We start from the raw sequence: 27,817 nt of genomic DNA on the forward strand, positions 1-27,817 counted from the left end.
TAGAAATGGAAACTAAAACAAGGCTTACCCAAAAGATTTGACTTTACAGTGATAGATAAATGAGTGGCCCCTTTTAATATTTCAAGTGCTTTACTGTGAGGTACATTAATAAAGTTGACACCATTTACTTCTAAAATCTGAAACGAAAAGTAAACAAACAAAACAGTATTACCAAGTTGTAAATCCTCATCATCAGAAATATTTCATTTATAACCAAAATATTTCATTCAGAGAGAATTTGAAAGATGGAAACTGTGTAGAATCCCAGTGTACGTGTGTGTGTGTAAGCATGTAAATGTCTCTGTGTCTGTTCGTGTCCCCACCACCACCACTTAACAGCCGGTATTGGTTTAATTATGTCACTGTAACTTAATGCTTTGACAAGAAAGCCCTGCAGAAGAAGCATCAGACTTAAAAAATAATACTGAGATCAGTTTGGTCAATGAAAAACCTTTCCAGGCAGTGTCCCAACTTGACCACGGTAACAAATAAAAGATAAAGGGCATCAAATTTAAAAAGTAAGGGGTACATAGACAAATAATACTATCATACCTGGTCCCCTCTTTTCAGACCAGCATCGTAGGCTTTTGATCCTTTCTCAACCTGTGTTACAAAGATTCCAGCACCTCTTTCTAGTCCACCAATAATGAGAAAATTTAAAATCTCTTCTCTAGTTGCTCGCGTTAGAGTTACTGTTCTTGGGTGTGCTTTGCTGGAACATGCCAACTCCAAAAGATGCAGTTGACTATTCATTTTCTGAAAGGTATAAAAGTAAAGATATTACACAATCATCAAAAATTATCAAAAGTGCTTAACCCTTTCGTTACTGTATTTATTTTGAGATGCTCTGTGTTTCTTTCAATTATTTTAAATATAACAAAGAATTTAGTAAAATAATTTGATTATCATTAAGCTAGTGTTAGGAACATAAATTGCAACTAAGGCTTAGTGGTATATTTTAATGCAAAACTTATGAAATCAAGACATTTGTACTATGAAGCCAGAGCCAGTTTTGGCCGGGTTGGTAACGAAAGGGTTAAGGCAAATTTAATTTCAATTAAGGTAATCCTTTTGGCTTATATTTTTATAATCCTTCTAGGTACTGAATAGATACCTATTCAAAGTTACCAATCAATTATCTTCAATCATAGCTCTATTGCACCAGCAAAGATCTGGATCAAACACAGAACAATATCAGGTTATATTGTGAAAAACCAGACCTGAATGAGCAAGTATATCTATAATCAAAAGCGTTCCTCTTATGACCATTCTGTCTTATTTATCCTTCAAACATCGTAACTATGCTATTTTGTGTGTTCTTTCTTTCTGAAGACCAAGTTGAGGGAGATTTGATTGCTATTTTTAGAAAATGCATAATGGCTTGCTTGTTGGCCTGAGCTACAGCTGTGTGGTCAAAACATTTGTTTCTAGTAGATGTACAAGGCTGGAAATTTGGAAGAGAGAGTTGGATTCATGCACTTGGATGGATGCAAGGCAAAACTGATCTTGGTGAGATTTGAACTCAAAATATAAAGAATCAGAAAATTGTTGCAAGGCATTTTATCCAATGTTCTAACAATTCTGCCAATCTTCTCCAGTACATGACAGTAATATTCATAATGATTACTCTGTATAGATTTTCTAAACTCTCTTAAAAATAAATTGACGTAAAGAGGATATCAATCAAGATATGTAAGTGAATTGAATTTTACCATTTTTGAAGGATGTTTAAATATCGATAAAACTTTTAGTGCTATTGAGATTAATTGAAGAAATACACTTTCTTTTGTTTATGAAAGTGAATGAAATTTACCTCTTGGACCAATAAATTTTCAAATTGCTCCAAAAATTCACACATAACTGCATCCATTTCAAAATCATTGAAATGATTGTTCACCCACAATAACACCACTCTGGCAACCTGGAAAAGTGAAGAGACAAGATGGGTTATTAATGAAATACAATGAGTAATGTTTCTTAAATATATTTTTAACAAAATCATAATTTATTTAGTAAAATTCAGAACAATCTTTGAAGTATGTTTTAGTAACAAGCATTATACATTATTATGGTTAATGTTGTAAAAGTATGAGATCACGTGATCACATCATGTGACCAACCAGGCTATCAGATGTTGCTACACATCGCTAAACAATGCACTTTTGCATTGTTTCAGCCTGCAAATGATGCCACCCCACTGGCTAAGTGAGTGGGCCCACCTTTCCTCCTGATCGAAAGACGGATTGGAGCAATGTGAAATGAAGTATTTTGCTCAAGAACACAACGTGCCACCCAGTCAGGGAATCGAACCCACGATCTAGTGAATGTGAGTGCAACAGCCTAACCACTATGTATATGTTAAAAAGACTGAATAAAAACAAGTATTAATATTAGCTAACTCTGAAGGCAGTGAGCTGGCAGAATTGTTACTGTGCCAGGAAATTTTCGATTTGACCTGACAATATTTTGTAGAAAACTCAAACAAACCGTTTTAAAAACACTAGTATACAGTATTTGGTTATTGTTCATTTGAGTGTTTTAACTTATAAGGATTAAAACATAGAGACACAGTAGATTTAAAATATATAAACAAGAAATAACCTTCATCTTGAGATTGGATTTTCCAAGTTCATTATTGTTGAACCAAGACAATAACTTATTGGCCAGAAATGTTGGACTACTGAGGAATGTACGATATGTTAAAAGGAAGTCTTCAACGTAGGTAGGGTCGACTGAAGAATTTTCCTCCTCGATTAAATGTTGCATCAGACGTTCAGAAGTCCCCTGAAGTAGAAAATAAAACAACAAGATTAGAGTTTAAACAGGTTACTTTTTTAAAATTGAATACAAAGAATAAAGGAAGCTAGTTACAGATGTTAAAACAAAAAAAGTGTTTTATTTTTTTTTAACATTTGTATATGTAATGCAATGGCCAATTGAATGGCACTGAACTATTGGCCCATGTTGGTCAGAGCTGTTGATCAGAACTCCAGATTCTAAGTACTTGATAGCAGTGTGACCCCTATTCTTCCTACTTGAGGCTACCAAGCTAAAAATTTACAGCAGTCTGCTAAAAGAGTTAATTTGTGACAAGCAATCAGGAAAACTGAGTGCATAATTAATCCTTATCTGAATATCTTTCGTATCTTTAATCTTTGAACAATCATAATCATCGGGAAGAGGAGAGAAATTTAAGCCAGCAGTACGTGACTGATTAAAATGAAATGATAATAAAGAGATAGGCTTCAGTTATTGATATCATCATCATCCTTAATGTCATTAAATTCTGAATGGAGATAAACTAAAACTATTATTTCAATGTAGATTTTTTTGAGCACAAACAAACAGTCATTAGTTTATTTCATTTAACATCTCTTTTCCCATGCTAGCAAGCTTAAAGAGACGTGAAGATGGGGGAGGGGGCTTAGGCAGGATTTTTATAGACATATGTTCTTGTCACCAACCCTTACCTGTTTTTTTCAAGTAAAGCTCCTTTTTTTTCTTTTTTATTCTAGAGGAATTCTAAAGTACAGAGACAGCAGACAATGTGTTGGCAAGAAATATCAACAAATGTCACAGGTTGAAACTCAGCCACTAACCAGGATTCCACCATTTGTAACTGTAGCTCAATGTAGTTTATAAATGTCCACACAAACATATGCATGCATGCACATTCCTATCATATTGCAACTTCTCACACAACCACCCTTTCATAACAATAAATCTGTTCTGCCCTGCATACTTTAACATCTCACCACACCTCGAACATTCTTTTGCTCTGTGAATTACGAAGCAACCTCACTAGTGCTGGTGGTACCTAACACACCCAGTAAAATAGTTGGCGAATCAAGCAGATACAATGCAGGGCTTGAGAGGACTCTTTAAAATTGCTGAGGACATGACAACCTCTCTAGTGCTAGTGCTACAAAAAATTGCACCCCAAATGCTTTATAAGGTGGCTGGTGACAGGAAGGGCATCCAGCCATAGAAACTAAGCCACAACTGAGATACTGGAGGAAGATATGGTTCTCTGATCTGTGAGAGCCTGTTGAACTGCACAATCCATGCCGGCATGGGAAATGAATGTAAGATGATGATGATGATATGGAGTGTTTCTTTGAAACAAATGAAACAAATACCCCCAAGGAAAAATTTCAAGGTACACAAGTAGAGAATAAAGCACCAGCAGTTGAACAACTACTATAACTAAAAAGATGGGTTAAGTTTAACACCTAGTACAGTCAAATAATCGTTAGAGAACTCTTTCTTTAACACTTTTATGCTAGATTATAGGCTAAAATAGATTATTATTCAATTATTAAATATTACACACACACAACCAATTCTATGTTCTAAAATTATATCAGAACAGTCAGCAAAGCTAAATCTTTACCAACAAGCTATAATTATCACTAAATCAATTCTCTATTCGCCCTTTTATTTTTTGCTTGGATTCAACTGATTGGAGGTCATGATGACCTCTCTTATATTCATTATTTTGTCTTGATTTTAGTAGGGGTTTTTTTTTCTTCTTTTTATATTTGTATTTATAAATCTTAACTTTTTAGATCTGTACTTCTAATATTGCAAGATTAGAAAACATAGTGAAAAAAAAAAAAAAGTTAAAATAAAAATATTTATAGATCGATAATAAAAATACAATACTTAAAATTTAGTTTCTGAATTTTTGGAACTTACAAAAGATGGTGGAGGTTAAACAAGAAACTAAATTCACATTTCTAATTCAATGAATCCTTATCGTTTTTTCTTTAAAGTAGTTTGAAGAAGATTAAGAGATTAACATTAGGAACATGCTTTTTATCTTAAAATTTATTTCAATTTTATGGCATTTCCAAATAATATTCTTCTATCCCAGATATCTTTTTCCAACACAAATACAGTTCTTGTTATGTAACAGTAATCCATGTTCAGAAGCCAGTAATAAAAACAAAAAGCTAAAGTAGTATGCCCTTACATAATAATATAACAGTCAAACATACCCAACATAAGGAATAATATGAGCAGGATGAGGAAATTAGATCCAACAACCTCATATACAAATTTATCTGACAAGCCTATATATACACATAGACTTGTCAGATAAATTAGTGTGTCTGTTTATATAAATGTGTGTGTGAGTGCATGCACGCACAAACAAACAACACCAGATTGACTCAGTAAATGCAATTAGCTTTAAAATTGCACTTATCAAAACATTGTATTTAACTTTCTCGTGTGGAAAATGATAGATGGCAGCTATCACTGAATTCCTTATCACAGAAGCAGCACAAAATTACAGTAACTACAAAGTTTGTTTTATCATTTAACATGCACTACTAATAGAACAATATAAACCATCCATTGTCCATAACAGACAGAAAGACGGGGGGGGGGGAATGCAAACAAAAATAGTATCATATCTAAAAGAGATATATTTTGTAAATGCACAAATATGTAAAAATGTATCTAACAAAATATATTTCTGAGTGAGGAACAACACAAACTATGAGAATGAGATGAATATATAATCTAATTTGCTCTTTTCAGTTATAAGAGAAGTGATTCTCTCTGTTTCAAAATCTCCATTAAGTGACATTTTAAAAAGTTCAATCTCACTTAAAATTGCAATGTTTTCATCTTGTACAACATATATATATATATATATATATATATATATATATATATATATATATATATATACATACACACACACACACACCAGATATTCATTAAGAAGATTTTTCTCTATGCAAATCTGCTAATGCCACATCTCATAGTGACAACTATGTTGTAAAATAAGTTAATGGAAATGCAAAGGTAGTTGTACAATTTTGAATTCACACAGATATATCCTCAAAGCAATAACTCGAGTTGGAAATCACAGTTAATTCAGGTGACAACAATAAGATGAAGTATTAATGAAGTATTAATGGAAGATTAACTGATTACAGAAATAACTGAATGAAATAAGTTATTCTTACGCGGATAACAATATGTCCCTTTCTGTTTAAACCATCTAATACACGGTGTTCAGTAACCATGACAACCTGGCCTTGTTCCTCATGCTTTCTTGTGTTTTCTTCACCCTGGTATAAAAATGAAAGTCTACCTTAGTGATGATGATGATGATGATGATACAGTGAAAAGAACTTTTTTTTTAATGTAATAAATCAGAGACAAATGTTGTTGATATATAAGCAACAAAAGAAAGAAAAGATTTTGTCAACTTGATAGAACATACCTCATGTAAGATATTATAATATTTATCTTGTGCAATGCAGACAAATTGGCAGTCATCAACTTTGGTTACCATGACACCATTATTCAATTGTACATCCAGAGAAGGAGAAACACCAAAACTAGAAAAAGAGAGAGAGAGAGAAAATTGATTTATATAAATAAAACAAAATTCTGACAATAAGTGAAACTTAAACAGAAATCGATTTTTTTTTTCTCCTATCCATTTACCATAACTAGCATGAGTGGAATAATAGTTGGAACAACTGTTTTACACAGTTGGATGCAATTCCTGTTATACCAATTCAACCATGAAATAGGTGTGAAACTCGTTTTGTCATTCAAACACACAGAAGCAAACAGAGTTGCGTTCCTTGGCTAGATTAAGGTTTAGGTAAAAACAGGTAAAAACGTAACATAGGTACAAGGCCTTATGTACATAGGTAAGGCAAATGTAAGTAAAAACGTTAAGGCACATGGCCTTATGGTTATAGTATTAAATTCGCAATTATAAGGCCGTAGGTTCAATTCTCAGACCAAGCAGCATATGGTACCCTCAAACAAGGCACTTTATTTCATGTTACATCCGATCTACTCTCAGGTAAAAATATAAAGGCACATGAACTTACAGTCAGGTTAGTGTCAAACTCACAAACATAAGGTTGTAGGTTCAATTCCCTGACCAAAAATCACATTGTACCCTTAAACAAGGTATTTTATTTCAATATGCAACAATATACTCAATTGAAAATAAGAAGCAATAGCAGCTGCAAGTTCAACTTGTAGCAGAGTGGCACATCATCCAAGTGAGTTCTGTATTCTCAGTCGCTTATAAGCTTCTAACACTGGGAGAAGTTAAATGTTGATGATGAAGATGATGCTCATTTGTCCTAACATTTATTTTTCCATACTAGCGTAGGCTGGACACAGACTTAGTTGAAGCAAGATTTTACAGCCAGTTCTTGTCACCAGCCCCTACTGAAAGTGCAGAGTAATCGGTCAAAATGTCAACAAGAAATGTCAATACTATCACTGTTTTGTTCAACAGGATATGGAATATCTAAGCATACACTTACATTTGAATACATATTATCAATGCCTCCTTTTTATGCCCATTTTTCCATACTAGCGTGGATTAGACAAATATATCCTCAAAGCAATTTTTTATAGCTTGATGCTCTTTTCATTAATCCTTACTGGTTTTTCAAGTGAGGTAACTTTTATTTCACAGGTTTCCAAAGGCACTAAACGAGCAGACAATTTGTTGATATGATATGCAACAACACTACCCCTTGAGCTGAACAATTTGCAGAGAAGTATGAAAGTAAACATGTGCACGTGAAATAAGCTTCTTTCAGACTGTCTATGAAATATGTGCATTTCATAGATTTGAACCTAACATTATAGCCAAGCATACTAACTTCAATGAACATAACGATTGAATATATAAAATTTTTTTAAATTTGGATTCTGTACTACATTTTTATACATTGAATTTGTTTTAAAGGCAAGACAAGACAGTAATCTTAGCAATATTATGATTGTTAGTCTGTTTTTGTTTAAAGACATGTCAGATGTCAACAATTTGTTATGGAGCTAAAAGGGATGTCTGATTAAATAGAATGAAAAATGCCAAGAAAAGGTTTAGAAAAAGAGAGGTAAGTTTTAGGTAAAAAAAAAAAAAAAAAAAAAGACTACTTATTTAAATATGATTTTTCACATACCTGTTTCCCATTGTTAAAATCTTTTTGTTCCCATCTAAGTATGTAATTTCTACTTCTCCATTGAGAATCACAGACCAAGAGTCGAGCATTTCTCCATCTTTCATTACTTGAGTGCCAGCCTCCTTTACTTGTGCATAAACCATGACTGCACACAGAGCCCGCCGTGTGGCCAGTGTCATGTTTGCAAAAGCCTGTAAAACAAAAAGGAATGGTAATATAGATATATGTAGCTACAACAATAGCCAAATATATACGATAACATCAAGAAAAACAATGAGCAATTAATTAAAATTCAACCTCCTGAAGTTTTAACTCTTATAACATGGCTACATCATTATTGCTAGTAGAATAGAAAAACATTAGTTTACATAACGATGGGTGTATGTAATTTCCTTTGGTTTGACACTAGACATTTCAATCAGAGCAAAATAAACAACCGACTGTAGATGGGGTATGTTTCTGAAGTGGTTGAAGGTGGAGAAGTTGATTACATTGACCTTATTGCCCAACTAATACTTATTTTATTAACCCCAAGAGGATGAAAGCCAAAGTCAATCTCAGCGAAATTTGAACTCAGAACATAAAGGTAGACAAAATATCACTTATCATTTTGTCCAGTGTGCTAATGATCCTACCAGCTCAGCACCTTATTATAGAGTAATATTAGTAACACTGATGTAATTCTTAAGTGTTAGATGCTTTCCTTGGCTTTTAATATTCGTTAAATAATGTGGTTAGTATCAACAAAAACTACAAAAATTGAACAGACAGTGTAGAAAAAAGAAAAAAAAAGATTAAAATTTCCATCTCTAATTTCTATTTTAGTAACAATGGAAACAGAATTTTAAATGCCAGAATCTCCAGTGCCAAAATGTAAGTTAAATACCAGTTAACTCTCTTTCAACTTTTCATAGTGCATCTCACTTAAAGATTATTATTCATGGTATGAGACAAAATTAATAAATAACAAAGGTAAAATTAAACATCCTTATTAAATATGCACAGAAATGAAACATCAACAAGTGGTAGCACATTTTAATGACCACAGGAGATAATAAATTTGACAGAACAAAGAGATAATTTGCCATTATCGTTAAACACCCACAAAACCAATAATTTAGCATCACTTTTCCATGCTAGCATGGGTCAGAGTGTATGGAGGCAGATTTTTTACATCCAATGGTCATTCCTGTTGCCAACACTCACTTGTTTCAAAGCAAGGTAATATTTCACCATGCCCAAACATGGTCTCACAGAATATTGGTTTCAAATTTTGGCACAAAGCCAGCAATTTCAGAGGAGGAGTAAATCAGCTGCATTGGCCCCAATGCTCAATTGGTACTTATTTTATTGATCCCAAAAGGATGAAAAGTGAAGTCAACCTTGGTAGAATTTGAGCTCAGAACGTATAGATGGAAAAAAAAAAAAAAGGCACTAAGCATTTTGCCTGGCCAGCTAACAATTCTGCCACCTCAAAGAATATTGGAAATGAATGACACTACTTCACAATCATTTATTTACAACTGTCACATGATGTCATGAAAAGGAGAGTCAAACACAGAGTTTACATCTACCGAATCCATTCACAAGACTTTGGTCAGCCTTAGGCCATTATAAAAGACACTTGCCCAAGGTGACATGCAGTGGGACTGAACCCAGGACCATGTGGTAGGCAAGCAAACTTCTTACCACACAGCCATGCTTTACAAAATCTTAACTCAAAAATATAAATTTTCAAAACTACCAAATTAAATACTCTCCTACTCTACTAAACATAATTTCCACCTCTTTTACTCGATTTGGCCATTGGACTGTGGCCATGCTGGAGCACCACCTTATAGGGGTTAATTGATCAAATTGCACTCAGTACTTATTTTGAGCCTGCTACTATTTTTACTGCTCTCTTTTACGAAACTGCCCAGTTAAGGATCATAGATAAATTGACTCTAGTTGTCAAATGGTGAGGGGGCAAAAATATACACACATATACCCACATGTAAATACACACAGACATATATATAGACACACACAAGCTTCTATACAGTTTCCATTTACCGAATTCCCTCAATACATTGATAAACTTGGAGATATATTATAAGATAATACAGTTCTATATTTAAGAGATGAGGAATTATTTACATTATTTACATTTGTCGGATATTTGTCCTCATCTTGTTTGTTGTTAACACAACGTTTCGGCTGATATGCCCTCCAGCCTTCGTCAGGTGTCTTGGGGAAATTTCGAACCTAGGTTCTCATTCCTAACGATGTTACTATTATTATATTATTATTATTACTATTATTAATCAGGTCGCTGCCGTGAATCAAACTCAGAACCTTGGGGTTAGTAGCCCGCGCTCTTAACCACTACGCCATATGCCCGTGGGCATATGGCGTAGTGGTTAATAGCGCGGGCTACTAACCCCAAGGTTCTGAGTTTGATTCACGGCAGCGACCTGATTAATAATAGTAATAATAATAATAATAATAATATAATAATAATAGTAACATCGTTAGGAATGAGAACCCAGGTTCGAAATTTCCCCAAGACACCTGACGAAGGCTGGAGGGTATATCAGCCGAAACGTTGTGTTAACAACAAACAAGATGAGGACAAATATCCGACAAATGTAAATAATGTAAATAATATAGTATAAGATGTTTGTCCAATATGCTATTTGTCCAATATAGTACAAATTGTTTGTCCAATATGGGACTGAACTCTAAACCACAAGGTTGTGAAGTGAGCTTCTTAACCACACAGCCATGCCTATGTAGAATGTTGGATTAGAGTTAAGCACTTTGTCTCAAATAAGACAAGTTATATTGATGGAATCTTCTCAATTTCTTTCTAATATGTTGTAAGTGAACCAAAAAGTATTTACTTTCTTGAAGAAAATTGGCACCATTTCATAAAATATGCTAATTACTAACAAGAATTTTTCTTCTTGATTGTTAAAAAGCCCCAGAGAGTAGTGGTTACAAAGCAAAGAACCTGTAATAATTTGTTTAAATGGATTTGAATTTTTGAGAAATAGTTAATCAGGAACAGGCGTTTATAGAAAACGTGTAATCTATGAGTTGGGTGGATGCCAATCTAAGGTCAAAGTGATCAAGTCGAATCATTGATTTCCAAACAGATTTACTACAACTACCAATTATCAGAGGAAAATACACAAAGAAAAAAAAAATTTTTTTCAATGTGTTTTATGTAATTTTGGCAACTGTTTCACACAATCTTACAAAGAGTTCTTGAAAATGAAAGTGCAGTTTTTCTACAACGCGACTGTAAATGTTAAAATAGAAAGAGAATGTGTGTTCAATATATAACACTGAAGATTAATATCATCTGAATATATTTTTTAAATAAATCAACCCACTGCCTTTATCTTTGGCAATAATCAACAATTTAAAAGTATATCTTACCCCGATGCTGAATACTGCAGTAAATCAAGCAAGCGCTAATTATGCAGAATTCAGTAATTCATAAAACTACGAGAGAGAGAGAGAGAGAAAGTGTGTGTGTGCACACGCACACACAAACATGCACATTACACTTTTTATCTTTTACTTGTTTCAATCATTGGATTATGGCAATGCAGGGGCACACCCTTGAAAAGTTTAGACAAACAAATCAACCCCCAGAACTTTTTTAAAACAAAAATCTGTTGCCCATTCTCTCAGTCACTTTTGCTGAACAGCTAAGTTATGGGGGTGTAAAAATGAAAAAAAAAAACACCAACTGTCAAGCAATGGTGGAGGGATGCATACACACAAACACACAACAAGCTTCCACACAGTTTCCATATGCTTACAAGGCATTGGTTGTGCCCAGGGCTATAGGAGAAAACATTTAAATGCCATGCAGTGGGACTGAACATGGAATCACATGGTTGCAAAACAAGCTTCTTAATCACACAGACATGCCAGTGCCTATATACCCTAGTTATTTTACACCCATTTTTCCATGCATAAGTGGGTTAGACCAACATTCTTAGCAAAGAGCCCACTACTTGTAATCCTTTGTCATATCTTTTATGAAGTTAATTATCCCACAATCAGCTTTTGCCACTCTGTCCTATGCCCTCAGGCCACATTGTTTGGAATACTTGACACCTTTTTCACCCAATCAACACGCTTCACATGCATCACATGTTTATACTAACACATTACAGTTGATTCCCCTTACATCCAGTTTTCCTCTTAGTTAACCTGTGATCCCTCATTCATGCATGCTTACATAACACACCTAGCACAACAGCTCACCTTAGCAAATCCTCTGTACTCAATATTTATGTTTTGCTATCATGCAATACCATACTTCATACAAAAGTATCTTTCACGTAAAGAGTAAAGTTCTACATCGTCATTAGAATTAGTAACTCCCTGAACAGTTTTCACCCTGTATTTACTCTGGCTACTACACTTTCACAACATTTACTTCTGATTAGGTTGCCTTTTAATGAGCTTAATGAGCAGTTTCAAAAATTTCATAGATGAGTATATCCTCATACATCTACAACATATAAAGTATTTCTTCTCTGTCAGCTTCCTATAATCCTACCATAACTTTTATGCACTCACAGTTTACATAGGATTCACAGTATAGGATGCCTACATATACCTTTTCTGCATATCAAACATCACTTTAGTTCCTACCAACAATCAGTTTAATTCTTCTTTCATAGCTGAGAGCCATAATAAATAGGAACGGGGCTGAGAACTGAACCTTAATGAATGCCAACCTGTATGTTAAATTGCTCACAGATTTCATTGCTAACTCATCTTGCTGATAGTAACTGTGTACCTGCATGACTGTTGTAAGACATTCATCTACATCCAATTTTTTCAGCAACTACCAGACTACAAAGCATGCTACTCTGTCAAGGGTCTTCAGGTCTACAAGTGCTAGTTATAGGGGTCTTCATTTAACTAAGGGCTTGTCCTGCAGTTGTCTTGCTAAAAAGAAGGGATTATTGGCTCCCTAACTTGGTACATATCTAAGTTGTATCTCATCTAATTCACTCCTGCCATGTTTAAAGTTAGTTGATCAATTCGATGCTTCTGATCTATCTATTTTGTGCTTCCTTCTGCAGAATCTTTTTGGCTCTTGTAGCAGTTGACAATGCAGCTGCTCTGCCAATCATTAGGGAAAGTACTTTTCTACATTACCCGACTGACTATGCAGATAACTCATACTTTGCCAAATATTTTTACTATCTCTGACTATCCTTGATAGATCTGCTGCTTTTACACACCCACACACTCACACACACAGTCAAGAAATGCAGAATGGCTGTGCTGCTGAAATAATCTAAGAGTTCAATAAACTTGTAGATCTGGAAATTTGCATATAAATTATTTGAATAAATATTTGAATTATCTTCTCAATGGTGAAATGAAATAGTCAGGTTAACAAAAACATGCAGTGAAACTATTCTTGCCGGAGGGCAACAACATCTTGACAACATAATAACAAGGATATTAATCATATTGCAATCATTAATTCAACATTTTAGCTTCACAGCTGCTAAAAGCACAATGAAAATTCTTTTCTTATTTTACTTTATGCTTTTATAATTTACAAAGCATAAATAATTTAAATCATTTGCTTCAAATTTCTATCTTGCCTTATTCATTAAAGATCTTTATTTTGGTATATTATTAAAAGAAGAAAAAAAGAAATATTTACAGAAAAGTGTCTCATAAAATCCAAAAGTGTTTCAATATCATCTTCAGTCCTCTTGTCTGGATCTTTCTTCAGACTCTCGTACACAATATCTCGTGTTGTATAGAGCTGGAACAGAATACAAGAAAGTATATAAAAGACCATTTAACAATTGTAAAATAACAAAATCAAGAAATTAACAACAGATGGTTTGAAAAAAATCTCAAAGGAACCAAATCCTACAAGGAAATAAGTTGAAAATTAGAGGAAAAAAATGGGGAGGGAGAAATGAATATGAAAATTATAGAATGACTCAAGTTTACATTCTGGTCTATGTTCTCTCTACATAGAGAAATCTATAGAAATGAAATATTATCAAGATAATGACCCTCAGTATATCATTTAACCTTTTAGCATTCAGATTATTTAGTCAAATGTAGTAGTTATTGACATTGTTTTGAATTAATCATGTATTACCTTGTAGCTGTGAGATGTCAACAATGTAATTATATATTTTAAGAATGACATTGTAGGATAAGTGTAAGAGGCCAAATCTGGCTAGCTGGAACATAAAACATGTAGATTATTTGGGTTGGATATGGCCAGTTTGAATCCTAAAGGGCTAACATGACCAACTGTTATCACTGCTGGGCTAATAAGCTGTTCCTACCTTAGTACCTAATTTAAATTAAGGGACTTTTTCTGTTTTGGAGGAAGAGCAGAGCCCATGACATTTCACAGGATTCAATAATATGAAGAGTAAAGGGAGGAACCATGACTTGCAATTCTAAGTCTAGAGAACTAGTTCAAATACTTGCAACAGAGTCAACTCCGCTAAAGGTACCCAAGAGCAATGTGTTGGTGTTAAAGCAGACACCAATGAAGTCTACTAACTAAATAACAACATGGTGAACCTGACAGACCTGCATGGTGTCTATCAACCCAGATACACTTACAATGAATGATTGGATGAACCTGAGGCTACAGTAGAAGGTCCTTGCCAAAGGCACTACATAGTGAAATTGAAATTGAAACCATGGGATTGTTAAGCAAATTTCTTAAATGCATGGTCATTCTTTTCATGCAGGTAAAGTTCAAAGTTTTGTCCAAAGAGCTCAAAAATTCATATAATTGAACTGCATGTATACTGCAAGTTCTTTGACTAAACCCTAATCAGCTACTGGACCTTTTTTTTTTTTTATCCCTATCAGAAATGCAGATAAAACACAATCAATAATGTAATACTTACAAGTTTCAAATTAGTACATAACAGTAATTAAATATTGATTATTATAGTTATCATAATTAGGAAATGCATTAGGTAGTAAACACCTAGTTACTTGACTATCAGTTCATATACAGCCATGAGGATATCTGAACTCTTAATGTAAGAGTGGGGCAAAATATATCAATAAGTTATTACAATTAGGTCAGTAAATAATTCTAGTAATCTAAAAAGAACCAACTGATCATGCAATCATGTACAACTCTTTATAACATGGAATTTCCTAAATTATTAATGAAAAACTAGTCAAATAAAAGCATAATATTTTATTAGAAATATTTTTTTGAATCATATGGAATTCATGAAAAGAATCTAGGAAAAAGGAATTTCTAACATGAACAACTGTATACATACTAGCTAGTGGGTCTAAGAATTCATATTAAAAACAAAAAAGTTTTCAGTAAAACTAATCTCATCACAAAATTACGTGAAGGTATTTGTATAAGTAGACTGAAAATTACTGGAAAATAGGAACTTTTTGAATGCATGATATAAAATTCTGATATAACTCTAAGGCATGTAATGAAAGGTATAGAAATATTTTATTTGAACCTGATCAAAGTGAATGGGAGTGTATGCATGTGTGTGTTTATGCACATGTGATGTATGCTTTCTATTGGAGCTGTTAATGTAGTTGACTGCTTTCTACTTTAACTCTTTCCAATCCAACACACCTGAGACTATCTCTTAAAGTTTTCAAGTTTAAATACAAATCTTGTTTGAAATCTGTATTCTTGCTTGAAAGAATAATATTTGATTTTAATAAGTAAATTACTCTATTTCGAATACCAGCTTAATATACCTATAAATAACTTTATTATTTTTCTAAATCACTTGTTAGAAATAAATTGGTTTAGTGAACAAAGATTTCACTTTAAACATTACTAAGAACCCTGACTTCTATTTTTATTTAGTTAAGTTTCTCTATCAAACACTAAAGCCTTTTTATTTTTACATTTAGAATATGAATCCAGAAGCATTGAGAGAGATATAATTAAATCATTTATTAGTGTGTTGCAAAGCAAATGCAACTATACAGAAGAGCTTGTAATATACTAAGTTAAAACTCTCTTGCATAGAAAAAAAGGCTACCAGCAGGATTTGAACCATACATTTTCAGTGACCATGTCAGACATGCTAACCAACTGCACTAAAGTAACCTTTGGGCTCTCTTCCATCAAATTGGAAGCTTAAATCTTGAGTTTTGTTTATTTCTGTGTTCTAGCTTTCATGAAATTTGTTAGTTTCTTCTACAGATATACACTTTAAAAGAATTATTTACATATGTATATCTGCATCCAGGTGTTAAATTTGATAAATTCCTTTCTGATTTGTTTCCCCTTGGAGCAAATCAAATGGCCTTTTAATTAATATGACAGTATCTTAAGCATTTTAGCCAGCAAACTTCAACTTATTTCAGTCCATTAGTGTAACTTTCTATCAAGGCTACAAGGCAAACAAAGCCTCATTATATATAATTAAAGTTATGCTATACAAATGACACAGAATATCAAATAGCAAACTGTAGTGCAAAACATATAACAAGCTGCATCTGACATTTGCTTATTAAAATAAGCGGAGATCTTAAAACTTGATTTTGTCATGTTTCCTTCCACCTCGGTTAAAGAGAGAATTGTAACCCCCATCTCAAAATCTTAGTTCTTTGCAGCTGGCATGACACTATTTTGATTGCAACTAATTGTCAAGTGTCAAATGAATGACATGCATAACAAAGAACAAACTGTTAGATTCAGTTCTATAGAACAGACAGTTTGTTTAATGCAGCTTGTTGCAGTGATTTTTCTGCAAAGATTAGCAAGCCATGTGGTAACAAGCTTCATCACATAACTAGGTTTAGATCTTCTTGTAATTATTTTTCAACCTTCCAGATTTAATAAAGTACCAGTAACCTACAAATGCTTATTTCTTACTTTCAAAATTAGCTACACCACTAGGTGGAGTGGAAGGAAATAACCTATTTCATGTGACAATTTTTTCATGTTTCTTTATTATATCACTAAAGGATATACAGAAATGGGGTTATGATTAGAGAATGTTAACATGTTCTGGGCTGTATAATATGATCCAATATTGAAATTCAAAGGAAAATTGCTGTATAAATGTCTGATCAAAAAATATGAATAATCATTTGCCTAACAATGGTGAAAATAAAATAATTGATATGTTTTGGCTGAGAATGTGGGCTTCTTAAAGAAGCAAACTTTTCAACAGTGATATACCTGAAGAGTAGTTGATGAGGAAATACTGAAAAAGCCATTTTGCAAATTGAAGAGCAGAAAGTGAGAGAAAGAGAGAGACAGACAATCAGACAGATGAAAGGAATGTATCATGTTCATGGATATTTTAACTTGAGAAGTTAAAAATAATTATACTACTTTTGAAAACTAGTTGTCTTTCAGCAAGGCATGAAAGTCCATATCCCTAATTTTTCCTTACCTTTTAGGGAGAAGGGGTGAGAGAGAAGGAGAGAGATATAAAACTGATACTGAATCACAATTCAAATTGTTAACTTGATTAAGCAACCTGATGGTTTACAGAACTGGATTTGAATCATTTCACATGAACTCTATATTAAAAATTCACCAACAATACGCAGGTTTCATATTACAATATTTATTAACCCTTTAGCATCTAGATTATTCTGTCACATGTAATGCTTATTTATCCACATTGTTTTGAATTAATCATGCATTATTTTGTGGCTTCAAGATCTCAGTGATGTGATTGTTTATTTTTACAATGACACTGTAGGGTAGGTGTGAGATGTTGGATCTGACCAGTTTGAACATAAAAGCAGAATATTTTGGCCAGATATAGCTAGTTTAAATGCTAAAGGGTTAAAAGGAGAAATGACTATTACCGGTATTCACCAGGAAATAATATCAACCTAAAACATTTTTTAAAATTCTAAACACAAAATAAGTTTGTATGGTATCATAACTTTTGTATGTTTGAAATATCATGAAGTATTTATGAGTTTCCTTCATTAGCTACTCCTATTAATCAATTGGGAAATCAACCTCAGAAGAATAAAAATTACAATATTAACTAAGGTTGGGTTTGAAATAGAACTACAGGTTCCGAGCATATAGTGAACATCATATCAATTCTGACCTCTTAAACCGCAGCCAACAACAGGATATATTAATGATTTTAAGTGGAACATGACACTTATGACAAAAACTTTAGTGTACACCCTAAAATATGTGTTTGTGATGCATGTTTTACAATTTAGTCATGACATATAAAAATACATAAAAAGATCTATATTAGGTTGGGTAAAATCTTTGTCATGAATACAACTAATAGAAAGTGGAAACTATGAGTGATAAAATGAAATTTAATCTGAAAAGGAAAGAGAGAAATATCCATAAAAGTCAAATTAGAATTGAAGACACTGACCATTTTCATGTCAGCAGAACTTATTAAAGAATAAGTAAATGCTTCATTTCTTAATTAATTAATTAATTAAATATCAAGAACGTTTAAGTGTATAAAATTAACTGACAGAAAAAGTACTTCCCAAATTTAAAACATTTTCAAATAAACATTAATCTTTTTCTTTTTATTCTGTTGAGTTACTGACATATTTTATTTTAGTAATATTATATGTACATACATTTGATAGTATATCTTTCCTACTCTAGGCACAAGGTCTGAAATTTTTGAGGAGGGGATGACCAGTCGATTAGATCAACCCCAGTACGACCCTGAAAGGATGAATGGTGAAGTTGTCGACCTTGGCGGAATTTGAACTCAGAATGTAAAGACAGGCGAAATACCACTAAGCATGTCACCCGGCGTGCTAACATTTCTGCCAGCTCGCTGCCTTTGATAGTATATCTGTGCCTCTTTGTCTCTCCACTGAATTGATATGTTTAAATATTAAACATAAGTGCACATGAAATGTAATTTGAAATACCTGCATAAAATTATGTAAATGTTTAGAACAGAAATGAGTGTCTTCTTTTTTTTTTAATGTTGACTACATATGATTATGAAATCATTGTGATTGGTGTAGTGACATAGACCTAGTGGCAGTAAAACTATTGTAACAGTTAGGAATCACAATATCCAACCAGCTTCACATTACAAATGACGAGAAAGTATTCAAGATGCCATCAATAGAACAAACTTTGCAATAAGTCAGTTTAGCTTATGTGTTGTAGGACATGCTAGGGAGAAAGTGCAAGAAAGGGTTGAACGAGGGAAAAGGAGTGAGAGAAAGGGAAAAACAATGGAATAACAAAATCAGATATGAGAAAATAATAATTAAAAAAAACAAGAAGAAATCAAGACAAAGTGCCAAAGAAAGGAAAGTGAAAGAGGGAGAGAAAGAAAGATAAAAGAAAAATAATATGAGACAAAGGTAGGGAATAGAGAGAAGGATACCAAAAAGAGAGAATGTATAGAAAGGTAATGTAAAATGCCTAATGCTGATATAATATAACTAGAACAGAGTGTTTTGCCAAGGGACATGAGAACTAACTACAACCAGAGAACACCATTATGATCAGGAGAACCAGAGGAATAATACACAGTGTACTATAACAAAACACAAACTATTATATAGATAAAGAGGAACAAATTAATAATTATTTTCAATTGTTTACTTCTTTTTATTGCCTATATGTAAGGCTTTTACTAACAGGTACAATTTTCATTAAGACTTAGTAAATATATATATAGTATTCTAGATCCACTTCAGCTGATTTGATTTTACAAATTGGTTTTACACACAAATTAGGGGATAACCTAAAATGGCACTCATCAGAAGAGCTGGTATGGAAAGTATTTTTCATCTTGGCACTATCTCAATTGCAAAACTGATCGGTAAAAATCACCTGAAATGGATCTATAATACTGTATAGTATAAATATTAATATACTCACTCCATTGAGAAATATATTAGTGCCTGTTTTTTATGACATGGATTCTTACATATACATATATATATTATATATATATATATATATATATATATATATATATATATATATATATATATATATACACACATATATCACAGACAAGAAACACAATAGCATAAATGTAATAAGTGTTACTGAGATTGAAAACTGGGGGGAGGGGGTCATTTTTGTTTTGTTACAGTGCAGAAGAAGCAGAAAGATATATTGCATTTTTATTGTGTAAAAGACAAAACACAAAAACTAAACCTCACCTCCTGGAAAAGATCAAATCGCTGAAGGGGAAAAAAAAGAATATAGAATGCATAACAGGTTCTTTGATCAAGATAGAGAGAATAAGAGACAAACAAAGAATAAAAGAAAATCACCATTTAAAACAGGCATAGGCACCCTTTTTTTTTTTGAGACGTAGTCTGCATGAGACATGGCTCATCATCAGACAGGCCACACTACTAAAAATATTTGAAGTAATTTTTCTTTAAGTGTGCTGTTCAGAAAGTCCTGCAAGCTACAGGATACCCATGACTGATTTAAAAGAACAAATATGTAGTTTGGAAGCAACAAATAAAAATGTCACAAAGAAAAGTTGTCATTTATAATAAATTCCAGATTCCAGCAATACAAATCATTATCAACATCATTATCACCTCCATCATCCTTCTCCTCCTCCTTCAACATCTGCTTTCCATGCTGGCAAGGGCTGAACTGATATCAGATTTTTAAATTTACAATTTGCAACGAATAGAAAAAAACCAAGTTGAAAACACAATTACTTTTATAATACTGGAATTTAAAAATAAAAAAATCCGATATTATATTTGTCATTATTTTTGAGAAGCTCCAAAATAACTGAGAGTTGATAAAATTATCAAGAATCATAATTAGATTTCTTTTCTTGTTCAAAATTCCAGAAACAAAGAGATATTACTTGATTCTCAACTACCTTGAATGCATTAATTGCCAAATAGTTCATTAGATATATTTCCATCATAAATCATCATAAGAGTAACTGGCAATAGAAAGTAATTATTTTCTAGTGTGTTATCTGAGAAACTAATTAACTCTCAAGTTCACTTTCACATCTGTAACTCTTCATAGCCAAATAAAATTTATAGTTAAACTCAATAATATATATAGTGCAAGGGATATATGAGGACACTTAATTATTTGTATAATACTCTCTTCAAACCAATTTAAAGGTTTTTATTTATTTCAAATTCCCCCATGGGAGATAAAATGCTAACACAAGAAATGAAAACACACGCAGTCATTGATGCCATATATGCAGAACACAGTGATTCAGAAATTGCCAACTTTCTAGGTGTTGCAAGATCTTTATACACAAAAGTTGGATGGAATTGGAAGCGTCTTGACTGTATCAAAGAGAAAAAACATTCTAAACATTCAAACACTATAAGAACATCACAATTCATCCAACATATCTAAAACATAATTGATGATGATCCTGGAAAATCAATGAGGGTCATTGCCAAAGAACTTCAGGTGTCAGAGTGGACTACCATAGCTGTGATGCATGAGGACATTCAATAAAAATCATAAGTACTGAGAAGTCAATTCATGTCTGCAAGGGCACAGGGAAACCATTTCATCCTTGCCAAGTGGTTACTTAGCAAGGTTAAGAACTCTCATAAACATGGTTCTTCTCTGACCGGAAAAACTTTGGCCCAGTCTAACAGGAGAAATGGCATATGATAATGTGCAAATCTTTCTGATGTCCTATAGTTACATATACTGTTTCAAACAACTGTGATGGTGTTAGGAGTGGCAAGAAATGAAGGTCATGTCATATCATCTCACATCATTCTATGAGGTCTTAGAATTAATGCTGCTGGATACAGTAGTTAAATTCTGCATGGATGAAGTACACAGTAGAAGGCTCAGCATCTTTTCACAAAGTCCACATAACCCAAGAATGGATATCAGGCAATTTTTATGCTCATTTAGCACCAAACTTGTGCCCTCCAAACTCACCAAATTTAAATTCAATGGGCTGCTATGTTTAGAGAATAATAGAAAAGAAGACTAATCAACATCCCCACAATACCATAACTTCACTGAAGGCTACTACTATCCAGGTGATGCTCAAAATGAATAAGGACTATTTAGTGCAGGGATGTCAATGATTCCAGTCTTGCATTAAAATAGTAAGAGAAACTGGCAGCAGATTCATAGAATAATCTTATAACAAAGCTTTTTGACATATGCACAAATTTTTATTGAAATTTGAAATACAATTGATTTTTGCTAGATTAAAGTGGTTTTATTAAATTACCAAATATGTCCTCAAATACCTCTCACACTCTCTCTCTCTCTCTCTGTCTCGGGGGGATGAAGCACCAAACTAGTAATACTTGCACACCAACAACATTGGACAATACACAAAACTAACACTTTCACACCAAAAACATTGTGCAATGAGATACCAAACTAACAATTCACACTAACAACATTCTGTCATATTTCACAAGGTAACACAATACATACATGGCTTTTATTATTTTTAGTGTTACCACAGCTAATCTAACAGTTACGCCATAACCCTACTCTATAATTTGTTGCTTTGAATGAAGACAATTAAATGCAAAAGACTATGCTGTGAAGAAAACAAAGATGTAACAATGCTGAAGAGCTACAAAGGAAAAAGTAAATTAAATGTTACCTTACACCTATTAATTCTAATTAAGTTGACAGTGAAAGACAACAACGTAACCAGTTAATTACATTGAACATTTTGAGTATTATTTAAAGTAAATAAAGAGACTGATAACGATGATGACAAACACAGCCAATGCAATAGTGACAACAAGATGCTTATGCAATCAACGAAATATTTAAGAAAACGACTAAATATTACGTTTTCTTTGCAATAAAGTAAATACATTTGGTGAAGTAAATTACAATAAAATTCTGAAGATACGAAAAAAATAATTTAGTTTCTAATTATTTAAGTCAACAAAAATGCAAAATTACTAGCATATGATTTTTTTCCCCTTAATTTATTTCTCCCATACACTTCACTCCTATGTCATTTATATTATGACTGATGTAGTTTGGTATGAAGAAATAAAATTAATTATAAACATATGGTACAGGTAAGAATATAACTGCTTTAAAAATCAAGTCTATTATTTTAAGTAGTTTGGTTACAAATTCAGCAACTTCAGAACAGACAACAATTAAGTAAACATAATTTTGTGGGTTAGGGAATAAATGTGTATATGTACTTGAATGTATGTGCGTGCATGAATGGTAAGTGCATATGTGATTGTGGTTAAGAAGTTCATCTTCCAATTACATGGTCTTGGGTTCAGTCATACCACATGACACTTTGGGTAAGTGTCTTCTACTAACTATAGCCCAAGCTAATCAAAAGCCTTATGACTAGATTTGATTAACAAAAAAGAAGCCTCTTTCTTTCTTTCTTTCTTGCTCTCTCTCTCTCACGCATGCACTTGCCTCCATGTCTTGACATTACATAAGTTGTAAACGAGTGTCACTGTCATACAAGCAGTGTTATTTGTTTCCTATTTTCCATGAAAATATCTAGTCATGGAGAAATATTACCTTGCTTGGAAACAGGAAGGGTATATGGGCATAGAAAATTTAGCTGAATAACTTCCATGTGGCCCATGCATGAAAATGTAGAGGTTAAAAAATGATGATGTGGGCAAAAACAAACGAAATTTATGTGTATGTTTACAGTGTATTGTCAAATTAATTTATTTGTGCAAGCAGTATGTGTTTGCATGTATGTGAAGTATTTTTAAGTGCCTGAATAGTGTGTCTGTGTTCAAAAGCAACAAAGAGACGACTATACACACAGATAGGATTATGAATGACTAGATGACTATATATATAATAACAATCTAAGGCCCCCAAATTAGTATTAGTACCAAATTTGTGTAAAATTTTACAACAATGTACTTAATTCTACTTTGTAAAGTAGACCTAACAGAGAACAAATTCCAAAACAGTGTGACATAATACAATAGCTACAAACATATTATGCTTGGAAGCTGACCAGTGATATCCTATGCTTAACAAAATCAAGTAGTAGAGAATTTTGCATTCCACTAACTTGAATACACAGACACATGCTGAAAACAAAAATTAACAGAGAACTCTTCATCAAAGAGACTTCCGACTGATCAGAAATCAGATATATATATATATATATATATATATATATATATATATAATAAATCTCTGATCGGGGGGGGGGGGGTGTATATATATATATATATATATATATAAAATGTGTTTATGCCTAATTTTATACATGGTTCTTGGACAACAACCAGTCTGAATTAACTCATTTTTAGCAATCATACACACAATACACTAAATCTAATAGCTCAGAGGAACTGAAAATCAACTAATTAATTAATTAATCTTTCTATATAATTTTTAATTACATTTCAGAGGATGTTTTATTCCATTAGATCTTAGTTGACTTTTCTTCTTCAGTAAAATCTTTCCACCTTTTGAAACAGAGAATAACAGCAAACAACTACAATATGGTAATGAATATAATTTCAATAGAAAAGAAAATGTCTTACCTCTGAAGATTCTCCATAACCTTCTTCTTCATCAGAATCTACCATGCTTTCTGTCAGGCCGCTGTACTCGAGGTCAACATTTTCCTGCCCATCTATCGAGGATTGCATTACATCTGACCCAGAGTATGCACTTGACGTGTCACTTGCCCGAGAATTCCGCTTCAACCAACTTTCCCTCAAACACTGGTCAGCCAGCCGAGTGAGATGGTTGGAATATTCTGGAGCCATCTGAAATTAAGATATTTAGTTATATTAGAAAAATAGAAAACACAGTAACATTTATCAGTAAATAACACTACCCCGTACACATACATACACTTTGACCAATCTAAGTGAAGCTCTGAGTAGAATATTAATATGGAAATTTAAAAGTGTAAGAGGAAGAGAGGGAAAAATGATTCAGAGATGAAAGATAACAAGGAAATATTTAAATTATCGAATGACTTAACTGGTAAGAAAATATTCCTGTCCAAAGCTTCCCCAATACTAAAACAAATTCATCTGAAATCTCTGGTTAGTCTTCAAGTAAATCAGGTTTTTATCAACAATAAAAAAAATATTCCTGACTACAGCTCAAGTTATTTAAAAATAAAACTTTATTAAATCTGCCAACAAATAATACACCAATTACCATTTAAAATTTATTAAAATGATGAATCTACAAAGATGAGAGAAAGCTAAAAATAATAGAGATGAATACCTGGAGAAAGTATTGACTTTTCTATCAAATACAATTTGAAGACCCGTCTACCACAGCAGAATTAATACCAGTGCTGATGCCATGTTAAAAACAACCAGTACACTCAGTGGAGTGGTTGGCATTAGGAAGGGCATCCAGCCGTAGAAAGCATGCCACAACAGACAGTGGAGTCTAGTGTGCCCCTGGCCTTGCCAGATCCAACCAAACTGTTCAACCCATGCCAGGAGAGAAAATGGACATTAAATGATGATGATCTCTCTCTCTCTCTCTCTCTCTTTCTTTCTTTCTCTCTCTCTCTCACTCTCTCTCTTTCTTTCTCTCTCTCTCTCTCACACACACACAAAATCATCATCATCATTTTAATGTCCACTCTTACATGCTTTCAAAGGTAAGACAGAATTTTGTTGTGGTGGATTTTCTACAGAAGCCCTTCGTGTTACCAACCTTCATTTGTTTCCAAATGAGGTAATATTTGCCCCCGCCCTCCCGATCAGACATGTTTTCATGGAAGATTGGAAACAAAAATGATACCACTTGCATAATGGTGACACTCACTTATAACAATTGTATGATATCAAGGCAAGAAGATAGTAACACACACATATATGATGGAATTTTTTTCAATTTCCATCTACTAAATTCATTCATAAAGTTTTGGTTGGCTCAGGGCAATATAATAGAAAATACTTGCCCAAGGCAAGTGGGACTGAGTCTGAAACCATATGGTTGGGAAGCAAATTCCTTAATGCACAGTGGTAAGTGTAAAGGGTTAGCAAACAAAGGACGTGACACACTCTCTAATGCTGGTGTCACAATAAATCACATCCACCACAGTCTGTAAAATGGTTAGTATTAGGAAAAGTTCCAGACATAGAAATCATGCCAAATATAGATAGGACAAGTAAGACAGGGTTCTCCAACCCATCTAAGAGAGTAGTAACTCTAAATAAAAACTAGTGTGAACTGTGGTGACATTTCTCCAACCCACGTCTGGTATAGCAAGCAGAAGAAAAAGATGGTGATGATGGTACTGGACATGGATCAGAAAATAAATTCAATACTAATTAACAATACATGTGCATTGTTATTATATTATAGAACTAAATAGAAAAATAATAATTTGTCAGTTGCCTTCATTTAAAAAAAATCAACACTCTTAAAATGTTGGTTTGTTACATTGCTCATGGTAAAATGCCTCAAGTTAATCACTGGTTTAACCAGGTTTCAATTTAGCACAAGACTTTTGTGTTTGGCCTTGGTTATTTTAGATTACAGCAGAAAATAGCAATAACTACTGACAGATTTAACCAATTTTATAATAACACAGGTCAGTGTCCTTTTCTCATTAGATGTTTACTGATTAAGACATATTTAACATCACACTTTAGTCATAAGAATCTAAATATTATTACAAAATAATCAAACTTGAATACAAGGATTAAACTTAGAAAACAAGTTGCCCGGAACTTATTTGAAGCAGTCACTGGATTAATGTTACTTTAAACTTCTTTTCTTTAGACTACATTGGAAAACCAAGACATGAGAGACTGTTGATTGGGGACATCTAAAAATAATAATTTGAGATGCAATTAACATTTTTTTTAACAGAACACCATCATGAGCTAATTGACCTGCTAGAAATTGCAGGCCCAATTTCCCTAAAAACCATGCCTTACAAAGTACATAATTTTACACAACCCTAAAAAGACAAAATGATATAGCTAGACAGACTTAGACTATTGGCTTGCAAGATAAGGGCTTCAATGCTACAAAATATTTGATATCTAATGGTACATAAAAGTAGGGTAATATGCATATGGCTGTAGACAGTTGCATACAGAAATGCTGATCGTGCCAGAACAAACAATGGAGCCTGGTGAGGCCCTTGGCCTTACCAGCTCTGGTTAAACTACGCAACTCATGCCAACATGAAAAACAGACTTATGATGATGATAGGGTAGTTTCAGATTCAGCCTCACTGCACAACAATAGTCACAAGCTAATCAATGCCTTGTGAGTGAATTTAGATGGAAATTGTGTTGAAGCCCATCATACATGTATGTGTGTAATGTGTATCATTGTCACACCACTGCTTGACAACCATTTTTGGTTTGTTTACATCCCTGTATCTTAGCCGTTCAGCAAAAGAGACTGATAGAGTAAGTACAAATTTTATAAGTAAGTAGTGGGGTCCATTTTTACAACTAAACTCATCAAGATGATGCCCCAGCATAGCATAGTTCAAGTAAAAGATAAAAGATAATGATAAAGAAGTTTTTACACAGTTTTTCGAGCAAACAAGAGACAACATAAGAAAAATGGATGAAAAGAAAAAAAATTTGTTGACATAAAAATAGAGAGAAACCAGCAACATTGTCTGTGTGAAATGTGCATGTAAAGCTTTAATATATAAGTCAATAATATTGTGTGAATATAGTAAGATGGCACAAAAATGTAAAACCATGATACACTGGGGGTTAATGGGAAATTTTAATTCAAAACTGGGCCATTGCCAGACAGCAGTTATTACTGAGAAGTGATTGTTTTAATATCTTTGGGGATTTCTAAGTATAAACTGATAAAGTAATGGAGTCATGGAAACCAGTTATTAATTATAATATTGTCGAAAGTGTGCAAAATTAAAAGTTTACTATATACTTAGTCATAATCATCA

The 27,817-nt window shown here is 33.0% G+C and overlaps 1 protein-coding gene across 50 annotated transcripts in view; it reads right to left on the minus strand.

Moving 5' to 3' along the window:
* The window catches only part of LOC106881120 (rap guanine nucleotide exchange factor 6), a 457,078-nt gene that overhangs the window by 52,740 nt on the left and 376,521 nt on the right, over positions 1–27,817 (minus strand). For 33 of the 50 annotated variants that reach the window (XR_016241432.1, XR_016241435.1, XR_016241433.1 and 30 more), the window contains exons 7-16: positions 24,444–24,671; positions 20,118–20,138; positions 13,654–13,758; positions 7,962–8,152; positions 6,242–6,359; positions 5,982–6,086; positions 2,602–2,784; positions 1,814–1,921; positions 553–756; positions 29–137 (exon numbers count right to left, since the gene is read on the minus strand). Coding sequence is in view for 43 of the 50 variants with exons in the window: in XM_089350566.1 (XP_089206692.1) it covers positions 29–137; positions 553–756; positions 1,814–1,921; positions 2,602–2,784; positions 5,982–6,086; positions 6,242–6,359; positions 7,962–8,152; positions 13,654–13,758; positions 20,118–20,138; positions 24,444–24,671 (1,372 nt within the window). In the remaining 7 variants the exon portion in view is untranslated. The remainder of the gene's footprint in view (positions 1–28; positions 138–552; positions 757–1,813; positions 1,922–2,601; positions 2,785–5,981; positions 6,087–6,241; positions 6,360–7,961; positions 8,153–13,653; positions 13,759–20,117; positions 20,139–24,443; positions 24,672–27,817) is intronic. The other 17 variants (XR_016241438.1, XR_016241437.1, XM_089350570.1 and 14 more) reach the window with 1 other exon arrangement.

Source organism: Octopus bimaculoides, chromosome 4 (assembly GCF_046866305.1).
Source record: "Octopus bimaculoides isolate indiv1 chromosome 4, ASM4686630v1, whole genome shotgun sequence".
In the NCBI taxonomy this organism is placed as follows: Eukaryota; Metazoa; Mollusca; class Cephalopoda; order Octopoda; family Octopodidae; genus Octopus; species Octopus bimaculoides.